This window comes from Phyllostomus hastatus, unplaced genomic scaffold, assembly GCF_019186645.2.
Source record: "Phyllostomus hastatus isolate PE091 unplaced genomic scaffold, TTU_PhHast_1.1 phas_contig_34, whole genome shotgun sequence".
In the NCBI taxonomy this organism is placed as follows: Eukaryota; Metazoa; Chordata; class Mammalia; order Chiroptera; family Phyllostomidae; genus Phyllostomus; species Phyllostomus hastatus.
This window is the reverse complement of record NW_025333857.1, coordinates 47,428,067-47,450,988: the sequence shown is the minus strand read 5'-3', so window position 1 is coordinate 47,450,988 and position 22,922 is coordinate 47,428,067. Positions and strand designations below refer to the sequence as shown.

Here is a 22,922-nt window from a genome sequence, read left to right as displayed (position 1 = left end):
AATGAGTAAATCTGTATAATACATGTTGTAGTGATTTGAAAAAAAAAATCTCTAAATCAGGGCTCAGCAAACTTCTTCTGTAAATACTTTATGACAGCAAATACCTTATGCTTTGTAGGCCATACAGTCTCTGTCAAAACTACTCCACTCTGCTCCTGCAGCACAAAAGCAGCCACAGACAACACAGGCAGGGCTGATAAAACTCCACCGGAAAGGCTACAGGATGGCCCGTGGGTCACGGTGTGCCAGTGCGGGGCCTGGCACACTGTGAGTGCCCGATACCTGATGCTTCTCTGACCTTTACTTTGTTTCTCCCCATCACAGCCAACAAATACAATCTTCCATTGCTCCTGCAACTCATCCACCATTCTATCACTCCCAACGTTCGAATTATCCAAAATCACCTAAAACGCCGCTGCCAAAGCTTCTGGGGTCGCTCTACTCCCAATATCCAAATAATGGACTCACCGTCTTCCGCATTGTTGCGCATCTGCATGCCTACAGCAACAAGGAAACCACTCTGTTTCTAAGTGCCTTTTCTGTTGTCAGGTAGCTTGGAGTTTCTCTGAAAGCTCTTTATTGTTAGCTTAGGTTCAAATGGTTGAACTCCTTACTGCGGTTCATCGGTTAAAAGTTTTTGAGAATCATTGTTCCAGACCATACCATTTGTCACAGGGACAGAAGAGTGACTCTCCTCTTATGCTCTATAAAAATAAATTGTACTTTAGAAAATAAAAAACTTTTGTTCAAAAGACACCATCAAAAAAGTAAAAAAAACAAAAACAAGAACAGCTCTGGCCAACGTGGCTCTGTTGGTCGGAGCACCATCCAGTGACCAAAAGGTTGTGGGACACCCGGTCAGGGCACACATATAGGTATGTCATTCCCAGTCCAGGGGCGTGACACCTCCAGTCTGGACACGTACAATGCTGGGCAGGGCACCGATCCCCCGTCCAGGCACATATGGGAGGCAAATGACCAATGCTTCTCCCTCACCTGTTTCTCTCTCCCCACTCCTCTCTCTCTAAAAACAATGAAAAAAATGTCCATGGGTAAGGATTTAAAAAAAAAGAAGTAAAAAGATGACCCATAGAATGAAAGAAAATATTAGCACACCATGTATTTGATTAAAAAAACCCTTATACACTATCAGAACTATAGAATTCTTACAACTCAATAATTTAAAAACCCAATTGAAAAGGGGCAAAAGAACTGCCCCTTTTCTCCAAAAAAAAGATTATAAATGGCCATAAGCACATGAAAAAATGCTCAACATCGTTAGTCATTAAGGAAAAGCAAGTCAAAACCACAGTGAGATACCATTACATACCCCCTAGGAGGACTAAACTAGAAAAAAGAGCCCTGGCTGGTGTGGCTCAGTGGTTGAGTGCTGGCCTGTGAATCAAGGGGTTGCTGGTTCGATTCCCAGTCTAGGGCAGGTGCTTGGGTTGCTGGCCAGGTCCCCGGTGGGGGACACGCGACAGGCAACCACGTATTATGTTTCTCTCCCTCTCTTCCCCTCTGTCTAAAAATGAATAAATACAATCTTAAAAAAAAAGGAAAAAGAGATGGTAACAATGTTAAGGAGAATGTAGAAAAAGTAGAATCCTCGTTGCTGGTGAAATCAGAAAATGGGAAGGAGGGTGGCAATGCGTCACTGTTGACGTGATGCAGCAACTCCACTCCTGGGGACTGAAAGCAGAGGTCCACACAAAAGCGTGTAAACAAGCGTTCAGAGCAGCAGTATTCTCAGTAGCCAAGAGTGGGAACAACCCAAATGCCCATCAATTGATAAATGGAGAAATGAAATGTAAAATAATCCATACAATGGGATGTTTGTCAGCTATAAAATGGAACGAAGACTGGCAATACATGCTACAACATGGTGAATCTTGAAACCATTATGCTAAATGAAAGAAGTGAGGCCCAAAAGGCCATATAGTGTATGATTCCATTACATGAAATGTCCCGAACGGTCAAACCCATCGAGACGGGAAGTGGACTCGTGGTTGCCCGGGGCTGGAAGGTGGGAAAGTTGGGAGTGACCACTAACGGGCTCAGGCTTTCTCCTGAAGGTGGGGAAAATGTTCTAAAATTAGACTGTGGTGATGGTTGCACAACTGAGACTACACTAAACACCACTGAATTTATACACTCAAGGGGTGAATTTTATGATATGTGAATTATATTTTAATAAGACTTACAGAAAAATTAAAAACCCTTGACGGTTTTGCCAAAACAGTGCTGTGGAACATGCAAGTTCCTTCAAATTCTTCACCACTAATTTCCAGCTAAACTTCCAACCCTCATCCTCTGCCGCTTCCCCGCTTGCGCCACCTTCTGCACCCGCCCTAAACACATCCCGCTCGCCTCTGCACATACTGATCCCACTGTCAGAACGTTGCAGAAGCTCTTTTGTTTCTGGTGAACTCATATGTCCTTCAGGACCAAATCCTGTTTCCTCCAAGAAATCACCCCTGGCTCCTCCAGGCAAAGCGGACCACCCCCCCGTGCCATGAACACTGGCTTTCCCATCTGCCCCCACTGACGGACTCCAAATGCCCTGCATTTACCAGACAGTCTCATCTTCAGCCCCAGGACCTAACGCTTCTCAGCACTTAGGAAATGTTTATTGAGCAAATGAATGACAAACTGCTCCTTGACTACTGACTAGAAACAGTGCTATTTTTTCTCCAACTAGTTTAATTGGTAAAATCCATACAAATATAACTTGAGTGCTGGCCTTTGGAGACCAATAGAATGAAATAAAAATACAAACTTGAGGCCAACAGTGAGACTTAAGAAAAATTACCGTTAAGTAACATTTCATGGAGGTTCATAGTTCAGATACTTATCATTGTTGAGCGAACACACTTACTCAAGTCAATACTCTTTTATTCAACATATTAAATGTGTTGTTTAACTCTGGTAACCACAGCTGCGACTTAGTTAACGATCTCAATAAATCCTACTTAAATCAGAGACAGGAAAAAATTATGCAAATGAATTCTTATCTGTTTTTCTGCCCAAGGCATATTTGATAACAGATAAAATATACTTCAAATAGTCTCTACTTAATAGTCAGAAAGCCATTTGAGGTTTTATTTGAATCAAAATCAAATACAAAGACAAGTTAAGAAGCCTGCTACAGTCACAAATGGTTTTATTTCAGAAAGAAATTACACATTAAAAGGAGACATAGTTAAAAGCTTACATTCACATATGGAAGTGAATCTAGGAAAGTCAACAGTTATTAATACACAAAGCCACATGATTAAAAAAGACAGAACAGATAATGACAGATGGGCTGGCCTTAGATTCATCTGCAAAATAATATATTTTGTTTAAAAACAAAAATACATTGGTCTTTAAGAGAGCGCTTTAGAAACGAGTTCGCCGTTACAGCGGACTCTGAAAATGGAACCGATCACCCCAGATCACCCCAGTCTCCGTGTCACAGCCACACCCCCCAGCAGCAGGGAACCCGCCCACCGGTCACACCTTGCAGCTAGACAGGATGTCTTCCACTAATCTCTTGTAAACCCAGGCGTCCCCCTTTAGCCGCTGCCTCCTGATACCCACCACATCGGGTTTTTGAAGCTGGCATACTTCTAGTTCAAACTGTATTGTCACTTTGCCAAAATCTGACTGTGTTTGACACTTCAGTGTATAGCTGTGAAAAACAAGATAAGAAGCCAGTCAGTAGGAGAACCATGAATATTCCGTATCATACAAGAGACTTCTAAGCCTCTAGGAGGCCAGTGGAGGAAATAAACCATTATTTCCTATTGAGCAATATATTACTGCTTACACTTTCCAAATGACCTAGCTGTGCTTTAGTGATGGAAGAGGGCTGGTGTTTTCCCAGAAGCTGAACTAGGATTTTAAGAAAGAATAAAGATGAAAAGGCTTTACCAGAATCCTCCCTTGCTCCAAAGAAAAGCCCTTCTTTCATAGCTATACGTGCTATTCACACTCAAGAAGGCTTCTGGCGCCCTTTCATGAAACTCTCAGCAGTGTAATCTGTGACCATTAGGCCATTTCCACAATGTTCACAACAAAGGCAAGCTCAGGGAAGATTAAGAATGTTTTTTGTATGCATCTCATCAGAAACTTCTGTCTTTCACATAAATAAAGCTGCAGACACCAACCTGTCAGAAGGACATGTGTTTTTGAGGTTTCTCTGACAGTAATAAGAAGTTCTGATCATTGCAACGCTTCAAGCCAGAGTTATAAAGAAAGCCCAAGGAGATGTCACACTCGCATGGTTGAAACATGCGGCGTATTTAATAGAACTGCCACGTTGCCACGTTAACCACTCTGATAATGAGAAGGCCCAGACTCAGGCCCTGGCTGGTGTAGCTCAGTGGACTGAGCGCTGGCCTTCGAACCAAAGCGTTGCTGGTTTGATTCCCAGTTGGGACACATGCCTGGGTTGCGAGCCAAGTCCCCAGTAGGGGGTGCGCTAGAGGCAACCACACACTGATGTTGCGTTGCCCTTCTTTCTCCCTCCCTTCCTCCCTCTCTAAAAATAAATAAATTAAACCTTTAAAAAAAAGGCCCAGACTAAATGAAGCCATAAACACATCTTAAGACATAGGTATGTTCCTGAAAGCTGCATAAACTGAATTCATGTAAATCAGTTTTTAAACTAGTTTACATTGTATTTTAGTTTTATTGAATTGTCTTATTGATCTTCAGTAAACACAAACAATATCCAGGTGGATCAATTTGAAATTTCAGTTCCCTAAGTATCTAGGGGCACAAAATTAGGCACTGTTTCACAGAAGTATGACAATATTACTTGTTTCTGTTATGTACCCTGAGGTTTCACAAAAGGTCACTTTTTCTTTTTCTTTTTTTAAAGATTTTATTTATTTATTTTTAGAGAGGGAAGGGAGAGAGAAAGAGAGAGAGAAAGACCAATGTGCGGTAGCTGGGGGCCGTGGCCTGCAACCCAGGCATGTGCCCTGACTGGGAATCGGACCTGCGATGCTTTGGTTCGCAGCCCTCACTCAATCCACTGAGCTACGCCAGCCAGGGCTCAAAAGATCATTCTTTTCCTTACCAACTTGGTTATGTGTTTTGGTGCTCTGTCTCTTAAAAATAAGCAATGAATATGAACAGTGCATAAAGGAGTACCCTGTAGTTATGGCTCCTGATGGAAAGAGAAAGCATAGAGCAACTTAGTTATATGAAAAAGAAAAGGTAATTCTTCCTGATTAGAAAAAGATAATAGACTGTGACTGAGATTGGTAATATCTAGTGAAAATTAGATATAGAATAATACCACTGGAAAACAAAGAAGTTAACAATAGAGGAAATAAAAAGAAAAGGATCAAGGCAAAGACCTTCTGGGTGATCAAGAAATGAGAAAAACAAATTACTGATTAACAGCCAGTCAGCGATCTGATAGAGGTCACATGACAGAGACTTGGCGAGGGGTCTGAAACCCTGGCTAAACCCCAAGTGTGAAGAGCAGGTCAGAGGGAGTTAGATGTGTTCTAATGACGCCTAAAAAAGAAAGACAAGGTTCCCATAAAGAGTGCTTGCCAGCATGTATAGAGAGTGAAAAGTAAAATCACTTGTTGCAAAAGATCGTTTCTTAAAACCTTAACTCTAGTTTGATTATTCTATTTATATTTACATGGTTTTGATTGATCTATTAGTGGCTTTTAGCTGCATTGATAATAATAATTTTAAAGAGACATAACTGAGTTTGGAAGTAGGAACATCTTAGGTGACCAGAGAGGTCAGGCTGTTCAGACAGTGAGACCGTAACCTCGGAGGCTCTGAGAGCAGTTCACTCAACAGTGGGGGGGGGAGTTACGGGGAACTGACTTCCTACAGCACTGAAAACATGGTCCTGTGAACATAGTGAGTCGTAAAGAGAGGGAGTCTCTATGAGAGCCTAGACTTGTTTGAGGGTTCACAGAAATTAGGGTTACAGCTTATAAATATTATTGTGAAGTAGGACATCAAAGAAAAATAGGATGTAAAAGAAAACTGGAAGAAGTTCAGATTTTCCTATTCTGAGAAGTCTAACTTTCAGAGTGGTGACAACACAGGCACTTAAAAAATGTCTGTAACTCATGTAAAACAAGAGAATAAATTATGAACAATGGCACTCCCAGAAAAACTTTTTGGAACGATGTGGGAAAAATATATATATTCTTTTGAAGGGGAGAAAAGAATCCTGCATTTTCTTAAAGCTCAAAGGATATCAAGCAATAAATGCAACAGTCTGTCGGTGCGCTTCTTACCCCTTCTGCACAAAGTCGACGTGCTTCTTCGGAAGAATAGACATTATTTCGTTGATGAGTTGATCTGGATTCACTAATTTGGTTGTGGTCACATTATAGTGAAGCTTAAAAGAGAAAAGGAGGGGTGAGAAGTAAATCTTTACATCAACACAAATACCACCCTTCCTGATTCAGAGACCCAAAACTCCTCAATATAGAACAATTTCAAACAAAAATATTTCAGGAAAAATACTGAAAGAATTTACAAGGCACTCTTGGTAAAATGGATTAAGATGACAATGGGAAAGCTTGGAGAAATCAAGTTTATTAGTAACTGTATCCATATTATCCTTTCGACACACTCACCCTTCCTACCAATCTTTTTACAGAAATAAATACTAAATAATGTCTATCAGTTTGAACTTTACCTGTTTCTCCCTCCCTACACTATGCCAGAGACCTTAACCATCCTGAAATGTACACTGGGGGAAGATGAAACAAATGCCCTAGAAAGTTTCATTTGTATGTAGTTGGATATGTTTCCTTAACTCTTTCTTGATTATTTAAAAAAGTCCCAGGAGCTGATTCCATGACAACTCCATATGAGAACATAACAAGTATTCCTTTCTAAAAAGTAATGTCAAGGTATTTTTTTCTCATTCACTGAGAGCACAGTTCTCAGATAATTTCATTCCCAACTGGCCTCTAGCCTTCCATCCATTCATTCAACGACTATTTACCGAAGGCCTACTATGTACCAGACACTGTTTTAACAGTTCCTAAAAACAGACAGAAACCCTCCTTTCCTAGTAGTACCTTCACTCAAACAAAAATTGTACTTTCTGTGTCACTTAGATTTGAGTTTTTATAAATGACAAAATGGGGAGCTTGGCAAAGACCCAACTACCTCACCTGTCAATCAAGAACCTGTGACCCAGGGAAGAGACATACATTTCTTAAGGTGGTTTCCCAAAACGTGATATGAACTGTCACTGGAGATGGATATACAACGTAACTCTTGATGATGCACAGATATTTTTATTTTAATATTTATATATTTTTCCAATCTGATTAAACATATGTATAATTAGCAAAAAACAATAAATGTGGTTTTCTTTTAAATAAATATGTTTTTAAAAAGTTAGTCCTCTTGCCCTGGCTGGCGGGCCCGTGGATTGAGCACGGGCTGCAAACCAAAGCATCACAGGTTCAATTCCCAGTCAGGGCACATGCCTGGGTTGCAGGCCACAGCCCCCAACAACCGCACATTGATGTTTCTCTCTCTCTCTCTTTCTCCCTCCCTTCCCTCTCTAAAAATAAATAAATAAAATCTGTAAAAAAAAAAGTCCCCTTGACGTGGTGATAGTTTCATAGGTATATATATAAAGCTAAAGGTATGTTAACTGTACATTATTAATATGTGCAGTTTATATTGTATGTCGATTATACCTCTATAACTCTGTATTTTAAGAAGAGAGTCAATACAGACAACACCAGATAAATAACAGGGCAGGTGAGATGCTGAGATGCTGATACGAGGTGAGAGCCGCGTGGCCGGGGTCTGGGAGCCCCAGCTTAAGGCACGAAAGGAACAAGCGGCAGAGCCGTGACAGGCCCCCTGTCCTGGGTCCTGGGCCAGGGCTCTTCCCCCAACCCCATGCTGCACTGGCCCTGTCAGGGTAACGACAAACTGAACACTTGCAAATCACAATTCGAGTGATTCCTTTTGTAAAATAACTTATCATACTTCACCCGTTAGTATTTGACAACTGCTTAGCTTCTCATAATATATATAATTGGACAAGTTTCCTTAATTTTCTTTACTTAACATTTTCCAGGGAAATGGCACTATGGTTTTCTTAATCCCCATGTTAAGGTTTGGAATACAACTGTCTCCAACTAGGGAAATCTCAGAATAAAGATAAAATATGCCCAATGCACAGCCATAGGTAACATAAAACTTCTCTGTTACTATACAAGTTCAACAAGGCAACAAATACTGATGGGAAAGTCCTCCCTTCTTCCTCTTGAGGACAGGATGTACGTGGGATCTCAGAACTTTCTCCCCTGCAGCGCCCTCCTGCCCAGCAGCTAAGCATTTTCCTTCCCCCAAACCTACTCAGATTTGCTCAAAGTGAGACTCTCAGGGCAAAACCTACACACAGCCACAGTCCCCAAGTTCCAGAGAACACTACCATCTCCCCCAACTCACCCCCGCAGGCCCGCCCTTCTTGAACACGCGTTACCACGGCCCTGAGCAGCGTGGAGCGACGAAACCCCCGCCCGTTCCCACTGCCGCTCCTCGGGCTCCTCGGGACCGGGACCGTGCCTCACTCACCCCTTACCTCTCACTCCCCTCCCCAGACAAAAGCATCCTTCGTTAGATGTTCGAACGACAGCTCAGAGAGAATCCGAGAGAGAATTACTAACTACCTACTAATAACTCCTTTCCTTTCCCTTCCCCACCAGATAGTGCGCACCCCACAGACACATTCAACCTTTCAAAGCACGAGTCTGTCCGCCAAGGCCTGAGCCTCTCAGCCAGCCCACCCTCCCGGCCTGTGGACCACTGTCTTCCTCCCATGCATGACACTCAAAGTGCAGTTTAACTTCCCCTGCACTCAGATACTTTGTGAGGGCCTCCGAGGCTATCCATGCGCCAGAAACTCTTCTATGTGCCAGAGATATGACAACTGAGCTCCAGTCCCCAACTACAGGGGACCGTAAGGCAGTTCTTCCTATGTGCCCTATGCTCTGCACCTCTGGGTTGCCTCTGTGGCTAATCCCTTTACCCAAACCTGAGCATTTGAATTAAAGTTATTTGCTCCTTGAAAGGGAGGCTGTATCTAATTCACCTCTGCATTCTCGAAGCCCCTTGCATAGTAACGTGTGTATTTTAGGCGCTCAAAAATATTGACTCAATGCTGAATGAATGAATAAAAATACTGATCAATTCATTCATTCAGTACTTCTCTTTAAAAAATAAACAGGAGCCCAGCTGGCAGTCACCTTCTGAAACCCGCAGTAAGGACATCCGGTCCACTCACCTTTAGCCTCCTCGGCCCTCCTTTGGCGGAGCCCTTCCTCTTGCTCCTGCTGAGCACGGTGATGACTTTATCCAGCCCCCTCTCAAGGCTGCCAAACACTTTGGTCCCCTTTCTTTTTGGAGTATCCTCTACATGCACTTGGTTGATATCCAGTTCCACTGAGCGACACCTTAAAAAAAAAAGAAGGAAGGCCACAAGTGGAGGTAGGCCTCCAGCCCCCACAGGGCCCTGTCCGCAGGTGTGCCTCACTCAGGTGCCCAGGGCCCGCCCATCTGTCTCCTTCCTCCCGAGCACAGAAGTCTCCTCCCACTGGAAGGTAGCCACCACCCCTACCCCTACCCCCACCCCCACCAAATGCCACTAGGCCTAACTAATTTCCCTCTATCTTTTCCTTTTTAATGTCAAATATACAGAAAAGTCAAACAAATAGTACAATGGACAACTGTTAATATTTTGCCACATTTGCTCCTTCTCTCTATATATAATACATTAAATATATGTACATCTTTGCTGAGCCATCTGAAATTAACCCACCTGAAGATATCATGATACTTCCCTCTGAAACACTTCAGCAAACATCACCAATAAATAAGGACGTTTTCCTATATCATCAGAATATCATTATGACATCAAGAAAATAATGTCATTGTATCATCTAATATCTAATTCACATTTAATTCCCTCCATTGTCCTCAAAATGGATCCTGCTTAAAGAAATGACTAGGAAACACCATGCAAGGTCACCTGTACTGCAGTCATTCATGTGAGAATGCTTTTCTTTGAGACATCCCTTGATATCTTTACTATTATGAGCAACTGCTATCTGTTAGTGGACGTCTGTGCTCTCCTGGCGAAAGTACAGAGCAAGAGAGGCTTCAGAGGGAAACTACTGTGTGGCTGAGGAGAGGGCTACCATCTCCCAGACTGCTGTATGTTAGGTTAAGGTGCCAGCCCTTCTGCTGAGAACTCCCACAATGCTCCCCCGAGGAAGGAGGGGCAGCAGCTCCGGTCATGGCCAAAGACCGCCCTCACACACGCAGCCCTCGGGCTCAGACAGAATCTACGTGATGGGTGGCCTTCGCTGGGGTTATCATCTATGAAAAGAGGAAATCTGGTTTCATACACTAAAGATCCAAGAATCTAAAAAACAGAACACTTACCGCCTCTCGGGGCTAATGACACCTGTTCCTGCAGAATTTACTGGTGTTTTGACTGGGGTTTCCCTCGGGCACTGGTTTCTATCTATTAGAAAAACAACAAACACAAATCATATGTAGTTGACATACTATGGTTTCAGAATTTCCATCAATAATGCATGCATCACCTCATCCGCTGACTCAGAAATATTGGAATCACTTCACCAGTGATGCTAAGGCTGTAATTCTTTTAACAAATGTTTCCATGTGATTTATAATAAAAACGAAATCATTTTGCTTTGCACGTGTGGCTCTTTTTCTGCACTGCAAAACTGAGGCCATGCTTATGGTTTTATTATAAATATCATATGACAGATCTCAGTAGATCACATAAATACAAATGTTGTCATTAATGATTCTCCTTCCTACAAATAAAAGTCAATATCTATTTATGCAAGGACCCAATTTATGCCTTTGATTGATACAGTACTGAGAGGTGTTAATTCACATCACAGCTCCATTCAACCTGTTAGGCAGAGAGAACAGTCCCCTGGGAAAGCCTGACTAAAGTTACCTAAAAGGAGTGAGCTTTGGTTATTTTGGTCCCTATTCCAGAATTTTGTGTTCTATTCTAGTGTATGTGTACCCCAGATAATCTATGACAAATTTGCATTAATAAATCTGGTCATCAGTGATTAGTTAACTTTTTTGTTTATAATCTAAAAGTTGTATCCCTTTAGAGATAGTAATACTCACTTCATAATATGTGATATCGAGTTCTTAAAAAGAGATCAGAGGTTTGGTTTTGTTTATAACTATTCAGCACTACTCTCACTGGTTCTACCAGAGCAAGAAAATAAGATCAATCAGCATCTATCAAAACAGTTTTCAGCTTTGTGTACTGAGAGCATCCACGACCATACAGTCACCCTCCCACAAACTGTCCCTGGCTGGGTTATACAGGGTTCGGGAAAATGAAATTGATGTTTATGTCAAAGCTGACTTGGAGCAAAAGGAAAACGCCAAGCGCCAGTGGAAGCTGTCCATCGGGGCTGCGGGCGCTCGCGCCCACAGGCGCCTCGTATGTTTGAAGAAAAACAGCCAGTAACAGACTTTGACCAACATAATCTTCCTCACAGGGACAAGACGTGCAAACTGATGGCACTTCAAGACTATAAATTCTCAACTATCCGTATTTTAAAACCTTCAGAAAGAGGTAAACAGCAGAAAATGCCAATAATAGAAGGAACTATGAGCATCAAAGGCTCTTCTTCGAAAAAGCCCTGCATGAGCTGAAGACCCATCTCATCTCCCTGCCCAGCCCCACTCACAAAGAATGTTGTACCTACATTAAGAGAAAGAACAGAAGAGAAAGAGACCCCCACACACACTAGGAAAAGATGCAAGAGCAAATACTATTGAGGTCCTATTACGTGTAAATATTATCTCACTGGAACTTCATAACAACCACAGGCAGATACACACATACACACACAAAATCACCACCATCATCACACCAAACTAGCCTCGCAATTTGGGGGAAAGTGTGGTTTGAGTTGATGAACTAGAAAATGTGATGAACAGGACTTCCAGCAGATGTTCCTGTGAAGAGTTCCACATCTGTGCACACAGGAAGCAGCCCCTGCAACGGGCTCTCCGCCCCGCTGGCGGACTGGGAGCACCATAACGGGGGGTCTGGCAGTGGTTCACATGGCAGCGTTTCCAAGCTTGGGTTCTTCAGGGCCTCAACATAACAAGACTAGGTCACGATTGCCAGAAAAAGGCTAATAAAGTTTAGATGTCATTTTAAAAAGTGACACAGACTGCCCTTGCTGGTATGGCTCAGTGGATTGAGTGCGAGCCTGTGAACCAAAGGGTTGCCGGTTCAATTCCCAGTGTAAGGCACACGCCTGGGTTGCGGGCCAGGTCTCTGGTAGGGGGTGCGAGAAGCAACCACATATTGATGTTGCTCTCCCTCTCCCTCCCTTCCCCTCTCTAAAAATCAATCAATCAATCAATCTCTTTTTTTAAAAAGTGACACAGGCTAGATCATGGTACATGGAATCCTATCAGGCTCCAATGTACCCATTCCTTCATTCAACAGATATGGTCCCCATTGTATACCAGGCATTGGATGCCTACTCTGAACCAGACAACAAATACACCCCCTCCTACGGACTATGCCGTGCTGCCACACACACAGCAGACTCAGTCTCCACTCTCCTGACACTGTCTTGCCCTAGTGAGACCCAGTAACAGAAGACTGGGTTCTGTTCTAGGCACTGTTTTAAGAGGCATACTAACAAAATAGAATACATTTAAGTGAGGCCAGCAATCAAAATGCTGAGGGGTCATAAAGAAAACAGCTAAATAATTGGTGGTGATCAAGCTGAAGAGCGGAAACCGAGGGGAATGAGAGGTGTGACGTCTGGACACAGGTGTGTGGGAGGCATCGCAGGATACCCTGTCTGCTGGAGGGCGGGAGGTGTCACAGGGCAGAGCAGGACCAGACACCAGGAGTGGAGGTCCGGATGTGTAAGAAGCATTCAGCAGAGACTTCAGTCTAGTCATTACAGGTGGGAGCAAAGGGGCAAGCAAGATCTAAACCTGGATGACCTTGGGCAAGTCACTTCACTCCTCCGAATCTCAGGTTCCTCAGCTGTGGGAAAGGCAGGTGGGTTAAAGGAGCTCCAACTTACCTTTCAGCTTTGATATTCTATGATCCTACGATTCAACTTCATATAAATGTAAAAGAGAACACCTTATTATCATCTGAGTAAAATTAGAAGTTGACCAATATGCTTTCATTTCAGCTAATGCAAATAGCATCCGATAAAAAAAGCAGGCTGACTTCTAGAAATTCCTGGGAGCATTTCTGACCTGCTATACATTTATTTAGCACAGTAAAAAGAATGGACTTTGAAGGTGTTTCAGCAAATACCTTTAGAGGGTGTAGTGTAATGATTTGGTGTAGTGAGTATCTCTCTTTTATGCTGGTTCCTATTAATTGGAGTCTTTGGCTCTGGAAGTACAAAGCACTCTTCATTCTTTACAGAGGACTTAGGAGTATATATATTCTCTTTGTTCTTTAATTTATTGGCAGATGCTCTGTATAAACCTGGAGTTAATGATTTAGATTCCGGACCATTTGACTCTGTCCGATGCTTGGCAAACTGGAAAAAAAGAAGTCACTGGATAAAGCACACTGAAGAAGAAGAAAAGTCAATTTCTTTACAACATGCTTTAATCACTTGCAAATTACCTTGTACCATTTTTACTAAAATGAAATACTATCAAAAGGATATTATTGGTAATACCAAGAAATTTGAAAATGTGTATTACATTCTCTTTAGTACATGTAGATCACTTCAGTCTGTTCCATTGACAGGTAATTTTCAACATATTTCAGGCCACGTTTTTTCACGAACATACCCAGGTCCATAGGCGATACTGAGACTGGCCACACATAAATCCCTAAAAATTGCCTCCCATACCTAGATCACCATGGTTTGTCTCTCATTATGTTATATGTAACCAAAAATAAGTTTAGTTAATAATTAAGGCAGAAAGACCATACTAAAATACTCTAACAGAAATGTTGGATAGGAAATACTTTTTAATCCTTTTGAATTTATGGGTGAGCTGGCAAAATGGTAAAGAAAGTCCTCAGAGGCCAAATTTGAAGCAAGCACAGGAATCCAGAAATGTAACCAAGGATGAGACTGCCCACCGCCCCAGGGGCATCTACCTAAGAGCTCAGATCCCCTACAGCACGGGCTTTAACACCGCAGAAGCCTTGGACCTGTGCAAGGTGGTAAGTTAGACCCAAAGCTCCCATGAAAAACCAGGAGAGGCTATAACTAAAATCGAAAAAGTGAATGAAATATAAATTTTCCCTGCAAAGGAGTCGGCAAGAAAATGTGTCCAGCTTGGCCTTAGCTCTGGAGGACAAAAAGTTTCTTTTATTTGTAAGTAACCACAGGACAGTCTTCACATAGCTTGGGGACCAATTTCATACTACTTGCATAGTCCCCAAAATCACAAGCCTATAATTTAATTTAAAGCAGTCCTGAGTTGGCTGTGCTTCAGGAGCATGGTAGAAGCAAACACAACTCCAGTCTAAAAGCTTTAATCCAATACAACCCAAGCTCTGAACCTCAAAGTAGTCCCACGGAGACTTTTTTGTTAATAATGGGGAAGGACACAGAATGTCTGCTCTCCCGCTAGGACCACTAATTGTCATACTGGGGTGGCCAAAGAGTTCATTTAATTTTTTTCTTTGAGATGGCTCTAGTAGCACTTAGCTGTCTTTAACTTCATCCAAAACAATTTTGTTTGATTGTATTATGACAGATGTCATATCAGTGTACATTTAAAAAAACTTATCAAGTCCTGGCTGGCGTAGCTCAGTGGATTGAGCGCGGGCTGGGAACCAAAGTGTCCCAGGTTTGATTCCCAGCCAGGGTACATTCCTGGGTTGCAGGCCATAACCCCCAGCAACTGCACATTGATGTTTCTCTCTCTCTCTCCCTCTCTCTCTCTCTCTCTCCTTCCCTTCCCTCTCTAAAAATAAATAAATAAAATCTAAAAAAAAACCCAACTTATCAAAATTGGGAAATTTATGTGTAGCCATTTTAATATTGAAGATGGAAGAAAATGCACATTTTCAGCATATTATGCTTTATTATTTAAAGAAAGGTAAAAACACAACTGAAATGTAAAGAAAAAAAGATCTGTGCAGTGCACGGAGAAGGTACTGTGACTGACGGAGCGCGTCAGGAGTGGTTGAGAAGTTCTGTGCTGGAGTGTTCTCACTGGACAATGCTCCTCGGTCGGGCGGACCACCTGAAGTTGACAGCGATCACACTGAGATGTTAACTGAGAACAGTGAACCTATCTCCTTATACCACACAGGAGACAGCCGACATAAAATACCCAAATCAATAACATTATTGGCAAAAATGAAAAATGTGTCTTTTATTTTACAGAAAAAACTAAGTAGACTTTTTGACCAACCCAATAATAAAAAGAAAAAGCTATTAAAGGCATAAGAACTGGAAGAAACGTAACTGTCATCCATGGATGATATAATTCTCTATACGAAGCACTCAAAAGGATATACAAGTTATAAGAATTAAAAAGAGTTCAGGAAAGTTGTTGAATATAAAAGATCAAGACACAAAAATCAATTTCATATATACACACCAGTACCAGAAGATTAGAAAAATGTGATTTGTAAGAACCTACCATTTCCAATAGTAAGAAAAAATAAAAGTATCTAGAAAACATTAATAAAAGATATGTAGGACCTTTTTGGAGGAGTTTAGAAAACTTTATTAAAACGCAATTAACCAAATAAATGGAGAGATGTTTAATGGACAGAAGATTTAAGGGTCTAGATTGCAATTTTTCCCAATTTGAATCTTAAATCCAATGTAATTTCAACTTTTGAGTATGTGAAGTATCAAGATGATTCTAAAATGTATATGGGAAAGCAAAGAGGCAAGAATAAGAGGAAATTGGTCTAAGAAGGAGTAAGCGAAAATTAGCCAACCAGATAGAAGAACTATTACAAAATTAAAGTAATTAAGATGTGTGGTATTGGCCTGGCTAGTATAGCTCAGAGGATTAAACGCAGGTCTCTGAACCAAAGGGTCGCTGGTTTGATTCCCAGCCGGGGCACATGCCTGGGTTGTGGGCCAGGTCCTCAGTAGGGGGCACATGAGAGGCAACCACATGTTGATGTTTCTTTCCCTCTTTCTCCTTTCCCCTCTCTAAAAATAAATAAATAAATCTTAAAAAAAAAAAAGATGTGTGGGATTGGTACAAATAAACCAATAAAATAAAACACAGACCAGAAACAGACACACTCACATGACAACTTGATATTATCATAGAAGTACGTTTGTAGATCAGTGGGGAGGGAGTGGACTTTTCAATGGTGCTGGTACAACTGATTACTGGGAAATATTGAATCCTTACCTCACACCGTGCAGGAGAATACTGAATAGGTTAAAGACTTAAATGTGAAAAAAGAGCTTTAAAACTTTTAGAGGCAAAAAGACACAAAAATTATAAACCATAAAGGAAAATAACAACAACTTCAAACTCATCAAAATTAACGACATTAATGAAAGTAAAATGACAAACTTAGACAATATACCTGCAACACACAATCAAGAAAGAATGAGGATTGAGATTAAATCAAGAACACCGAAACAATAAGAAAAAAGAAATAATCCAATAGAAAAATGGGCAAAGCATGTGAAAAACCATTTCACAGACTAGGAAACACCATTGGCCAATTAATATATGAGATGGTGCACAAGTAATCAGAAGAGAAAAATTAAAACCACAGTGAGATATCACTTTACACTCCCCAGATTAGAAAATACTAAATAGCTAAAAATATCAAGTATTGATACATGTGTGCAGCAATGGGAACACTTCTACTTGTGGCTGAAGTGTAATTAATAAAACCCCTTTGGGGGAAAAACCTGGCATTATCCAGTAAGGTTGAAGACACTCATTCCACTTCCAAGTACACATATACACCCTACAGAACCCCCACCCATTCCTACCAGGGGCCTTGCTGTACACAAGAGTTAATGCAGAGGGTTCTGGCCACAGTTTAGGAACTCAGCTTCTAAAAAGTTCCCAGCACTAAGTCTGTCTGCATGGCTGGGCACTGAACGCTGCTGTACCAGGGTGGACAGACTATACAAAAGTGTGGTGTGTGGTGAACTCCTGCTTTCCTTCTGGAAGTCTAGAATTCCTATGATTGTGACGATCTCACAGACCAAGGGTGCCTGAGGAACCAGCGCCTGAGAGAAACGCTGGGAGCTGAGTCTCCGGTGGGCTTCCCTGAGTGGAAACAGCCACACCGGCTCCTGCGCTGCACTGCTGGGCAGGAGTGGACTCTGCATGGCCACACGGAGTGGAGGAAATATAAACCATACACCCAAGAAGATCGACAAACTCCAAGCAGGATGAAAAGATTTTCCGAAGAAGAGGAAAGCAGACCAGTTGCCGTTCTGAGCTGGCAGGGCAAGGAGCTGACTACGAAGGGGCCTGAGGGAATCCAGGGGGCAACAGGACTGCTCTGGACTCTGGCGGTGGTTACATGACTGCATGCATTTGTCAGAACAGAACTGACACTGAAATAGTGTGGTTAGCTACTTAACTACATATAAATTACACCTCATTTTTTAAAAAGAGAAGCAGTAAAGTATTCCAAAATACAATCTTGGCTTCCTTCAACATGGAAATAAATGGCATCCCTTTCGTGAATAGTCCAATAATCTCTCATTAATGCTTTCCGTGGTTTCGGAATTCATTAAGTCTGCAAGCACACACTAGACCGCATGTTAGAGCCGAGATGTTTTTATAATTGATACGATCTATCCTACTTTAAACAGTAATAAAATTAACCAACCTGTGGTGTTTGGGGAGTAGCCACACCTGTTGGTAAATTATCTTCACAGCATTCATAGTCTATTAATCCAGCCACAAAATTTTCATCACTTGTGGTCACATCTTCTAGACTCAGGTTCTTTGACTATTCAAAAACAGAAGCATCGTGATTCAATTTTTAAAATTGTACATTCCCCGCACAGGGCAAGGCCCTGGAAGCAGATGAGAGAGGGTATATCAGAGGCTTACCATTTCATACAGAAAACAGTAAGTCAAAACATTTTAATTCAGATTATTAGGTGAGAGAATCTCTGACTCTCAAATAATATGTTTTAGAACATTGTATGCTTATGGCTTAGTTTATCATTATCAAATAATTGCTAATGCCAGACAACTCCTTTGCAAATCTACAAATAAATAGCTCTGACAAAGTAGAAGATGGAAGGGAAGCAACTTTGAAATACAGGTTTCTTAGCTGTAAGAACACACAGAGTAGTTAGCAATTTTTACTAGGAATAAATTAGCCTTATGAAAGATGTCCTGGGGACAAGATATTTGAGATCCTGTGCTAATAATACCACCAGAGTCCTTTATTTTCCCTCATTCTTCCTCTCTATAAACTAAGGTTATAGCAAATACACCCTTAATTCTAAGACAATGGAGCACAGTTGGATTTTTTTTATTTCTCCCTCCTTCCCTTCCCTTCAATACCTAGTTAACCTCACCAGGCAATTTTACTTCAGTTTCTGACACCTCATCCTTTCTTTTCCAGTCCCACTGTCACTGTTCTAATTCAAGGACAAATCTTCTCAGGCCTGAACTATTCAAACAAACAGTATGATCTCTGCCACCAATCTTTCCACCCTCTCAGCCAGGAATGACAGAGCTCTCCAGGACTGCCAATTACCATCAACTAGACCTAGCTACACGGAGTGCTGAGAAAAATCCTAAAGCTAAGTCTAGGCTCAATGGGGAAAATGTGTGTGAATGACAGCTGTCATGGGTACTACAGTGGAGAGTTAACAGCACACACACTCATCCCCGAATGAACAATTCTATATACCACTGGATGATTATTTAAAATTATAGTTATGTCTTGCTCAAAAATCCATGGTTCCCAATACCCAGACTATAGAGTCTAACCTCTCCGACACGGGATTTCAGGGTTCTCTATAATCTCTCACCTCCCCTTCCAGTTCATGAGCTCTCCCCTCCTCTCTCATTTTCCTCCTACTTGAACTCCTCACTCCAGCTAAACAGGTCTAGCCACTGACAACAGAATATATCTGTTTCAACTGATTCAATAATATGAATGCTCAAATAATTATTAGGGAAATGCTCATTAGATGGAAGTTAAGAATAAATACCTTCCCAGCTTTTTTCCACTCAAAAGCACATGGATTGAGAGCAGGCCCACCCAGACGTAAGAAAATCCAATGGCTCAGGAAAATTTCTTAGACCTCTTAGTGAGGTTATCATGAATTTAAAACTTCAGCTGAAGTTCATTCTAAGTACACAGGCATCTAATGCCTTTCTCAGATGACCTTGATCAGAAGCAAAGCTCATGCTTTTGAGTCCTGCTGTACCCAAAGGTGTTAGCTTGAGTCTGAGAGTTTAAAGGGTTTGGAGATGTGGGCAGGATGGCCAATGGGCTGATCATCAGTCCACAGACGAAAGATCTGCCTGAGCATGGGGTGTTCACTACCCCAACAAAACTCTCCAAGAACAGACTAGAAAACCGTAAGAATAAGATTATCTCACCCGGCTGGTGTGGCTCAGTGGACTGAGTGCTGGCCTGCAAACCAAAGGGCCAGTTCGATTCCCAGTCAGGGCACATGCCTGGGTTGCAGGCCAGGTCCCCAGTAGGGGGCACATGAGAGGCAACCACACATTGATGCTTCTGTCCCTCCCTTTCTCCCTCCCTTCCCCTCTTTCTAAAAATAAATAAAATCTTTATTAAAAAGATTATCTCACTTCAGAGATTTCTTCACAATTGACAACTTGCACTAACACTTTTCAGTTCTTAGTTTGGTCAAAGACCAAGTGGGGAAGGAAAACGGGAGACCAGTTAGGTCAGGCCCACTACAGCTGCAGCACATTGTTGACAAGTGACAAAAAGAGAGAGCTAAATAAAGTGTTCAAGGGAATTCAATAAGAGACCATAAAAGAGGGGCCTGCATTTTAACTTTTTTTAAACAGAATTTTGAGACCTAAAGGGGAAAAAATCACTTTACCCACATAACCATTTAGGCTATTCTGAATTCCATAAAGAGGGTCAACCATCTCTCTGCGGATACAGCTTCCTAGTGCTCAATCATTTAAACTACAACCCAAATTAATCTGAGAGATTATATTACCAAATTCCACACCCATCAGGCAAAGTATTTGGAAGGCAGGATTTGAAGCCATGGGAGATTCAAAGATTCAAACAGAAAAAGAGGCCAGCGTGAGCCATGGTGCTTCCACATCCTGGGTTGGCCAAGAGTTTGTTTTGTTTCTTCCAGGAGATGGCTCTAGTAGTGCTTAGTAGTCTTTAACTTCATTCAAAATAATTGTTAGATTGTACTGTGACAACTGTCATATCAGCGTACTTTTTTTAAAAAAAACTTGTCAAAATTGGTGAATTTTTGTGTAGTTATTTTAATATTAAAGATGGAAGATACTACACAATATTTTCAGCATATTGTTTTATTATTTCAAGAAAGGTAAAAATGCAACTGAAATGCAAAAAAGGATTCGTGCAGTGTACAGAGAAGATGCTGTGAGTGATTGAATGTGTCAAAAGTGGTTTGAGAAGTTTAATGCTGGAGATTTCTCACTGGGCCATGCTCCACGGTTGGAGAGACCAGCTGAAGTTGATAGAGATCAAATTGAGACATTAATTGAGAACAATCAGCGTTATACTGCACAAGACATAGCCAACATACTCAAAATATCCAAATCAATAGTATTGGTGAAAATGAAAAACATGTCTTTTATTTTATGGAAAAAACTAAGCAGACTTTTTGGCCAACCCAATATGTAAAACTTCTCTGCCATTCTAAAAGTCCGTGACAAAGGAAAAGGAGACAAAGACAATAAAATAGAAAGAAATAATTTGGTTACAACTGTCTCATACAAAGAATGAATTGTGTGAGCTATTGCTACTGCTAAACAAACAAAAACCTAAACCCTTAATATAAATGAATATTAAAATAATTGAAATATTGCATGTCCTATGAAGTATAATATGTCCTGTATTCACAGGTCCTATTCCCAACAATTTTTTAAATTATCTACAATTCAGTAGTGCTGTGTCCTTTAAAAGCACTTGCATGTACAGACATTATATAAATGAGCATATTAAAAACAGACCCTAAGGAAAGAGTAAAATATAAACTATATTATCTATAGGCAGTAGGTTCATATGTAAACACTATTTTCCGTTAGCTTATCTGTGACTTAAAATTTTTCTACAACAATCAGGAATTACTTTTGCAAAAAACAGGGGGAAGGGAGGATTTTTTTAAAATGCCATGCTAACATTTGAAATTTTAGAGTTCAAGTTTAGAATTTCTCATCAAAAATATTTAGATCATAAAATATCCTGCCTCTGGCTCCTTGACACCAGCAAAGTTAAGTTTCCCAGGGGTGTACCCACTCACGAACAGGGCGGGCATGTGGCAGAGCAGTAGGCGTTCACAAAAGGCTCTAATATCTACCTTGACGTTTGTGAGCGGGGTGCCACTGGTCTGTCCGCAGGGAAAAGGAGGAAGCCTTAAACGCACTGGTTTTCCCCGAACCTTCTTGGCTAGAAGCAGAAGATAGGTAGCTGTCAGATGATCATACTGCCACTGGAGGAAAAGAAAATCAAGTGGTTTAGAAGATTAAAGTTGTTTTTTGAAATGATGTTCTATTTTAAATTATTTTTTCCTTGATGTAATACACGTTCAGAATTTTAAAAAACTTTTAGCTTTATAAGGCACACAGTGAAAAACAGTGATCCCTACACTACACCCCTCAAACCCATTTCTACTCTCCCAAAAGAACCACTTTTACATACTTTTAGCCATTTTTTCTGTAGTTCTAAATTGTTTGCACAGCTTTAATTTTTTCTTCCACTGCAGATATTATCTATAGATTATCCCACCATGTAGAATTTAGCTCTACTACAGTTCCTTCCTTCCCCACACACATCTTCCTGCATCCTTCTGTTGTACTTTTATAATTTTAGTAATCAGTATTTATATTATTATTATGTAAATATATAGTATTCACAACTGAGTAAAGGTAATGTTCAAATATTTAATTAGTAAACTAACCAATCAGAACAGAGGCCAAGAGACAAGTAGGATCCTGGGGACCCCTGTCATGCCAATTCTTAACTTTTTAATGATGGATTTGAGGTGGGACTACAGGGAGGTGCCTAGGGCCTAAGGGAGTAACAAGGCAACATCAGAGGGCACTCAGGGTAGTAGTTAGCTACCAATCAGTATATACATATTAGTACCTCGCCTGGCTGGTATAGCTCCGTGGATTGAGAACGGGTCTCCGGTTCGATTCCTAGTCAGGGCACATGCCTCCAGTAGGGAGCACGCAAGAGGCAACCACGCACTAATGCTTTTCTCCCTCTCTTTCTCCCTCCCTTCCCCTCTCTCTAAAAATAAATAAATAAAATCTTTAAACAAAAAACAAACAAATATTAGTATTTCAACAACCAGTATGGCCACACTGGTTGAGTATCAGCCCTGCAGCTAAAAGACATGTGGTGCTATCCTAGCATTTCCCGCTTTTCTAACTCAGTTTTTCCTGAAGTTAAAATGTTCAAAGGCAGTCATTCATCTTAACTCAACTCCACAGTCTCCAACACACTTCACCTCCTCTCAACATGTTCACGCGTATCAAATAATCTGTCTCCTTCTCTAGCTCCCTTTTGGAAACATTCCTCTTGGCGTCTGCATTCCACACTGCACTCTGGACTGGCTTCTTTCTCAGCCTGCAACTCAACTATTAGTCTAGGGATTCCCCTTGCCTCTATCCTACAATGCACCCCTAGCTCCCTAGATCCCAAGTACCCCACTTTCCTGATTTACTTTGTTCTAGTG

At 41.2% G+C, this 22,922-nt stretch overlaps 1 protein-coding gene across 3 annotated transcripts in view; it reads right to left on the bottom strand.

The window, feature by feature from the left end:
* Window positions 1–3,074: 3,074 nt before the first annotated feature.
* The window catches only part of MELK (maternal embryonic leucine zipper kinase), a 75,478-nt gene continuing 55,630 nt past the window's right edge, over window positions 3,075–22,922 (bottom strand). For all 3 annotated transcript variants that reach the window (XM_045840541.1, XM_045840542.1, XM_045840540.1), the window contains exons 12-18: window positions 21,540–21,671; window positions 17,861–17,983; window positions 13,367–13,598; window positions 10,450–10,531; window positions 9,290–9,458; window positions 6,264–6,367; window positions 3,075–3,673 (exon numbers count right to left, since the gene is read on the bottom strand). In XM_045840541.1, coding sequence (XP_045696497.1) covers window positions 3,496–3,673; window positions 6,264–6,367; window positions 9,290–9,458; window positions 10,450–10,531; window positions 13,367–13,598; window positions 17,861–17,983; window positions 21,540–21,671 — 1,020 coding nt within the window. In that variant the 3' untranslated portion in view covers window positions 3,075–3,495. The remainder of the gene's footprint in view (window positions 3,674–6,263; window positions 6,368–9,289; window positions 9,459–10,449; window positions 10,532–13,366; window positions 13,599–17,860; window positions 17,984–21,539; window positions 21,672–22,922) is intronic.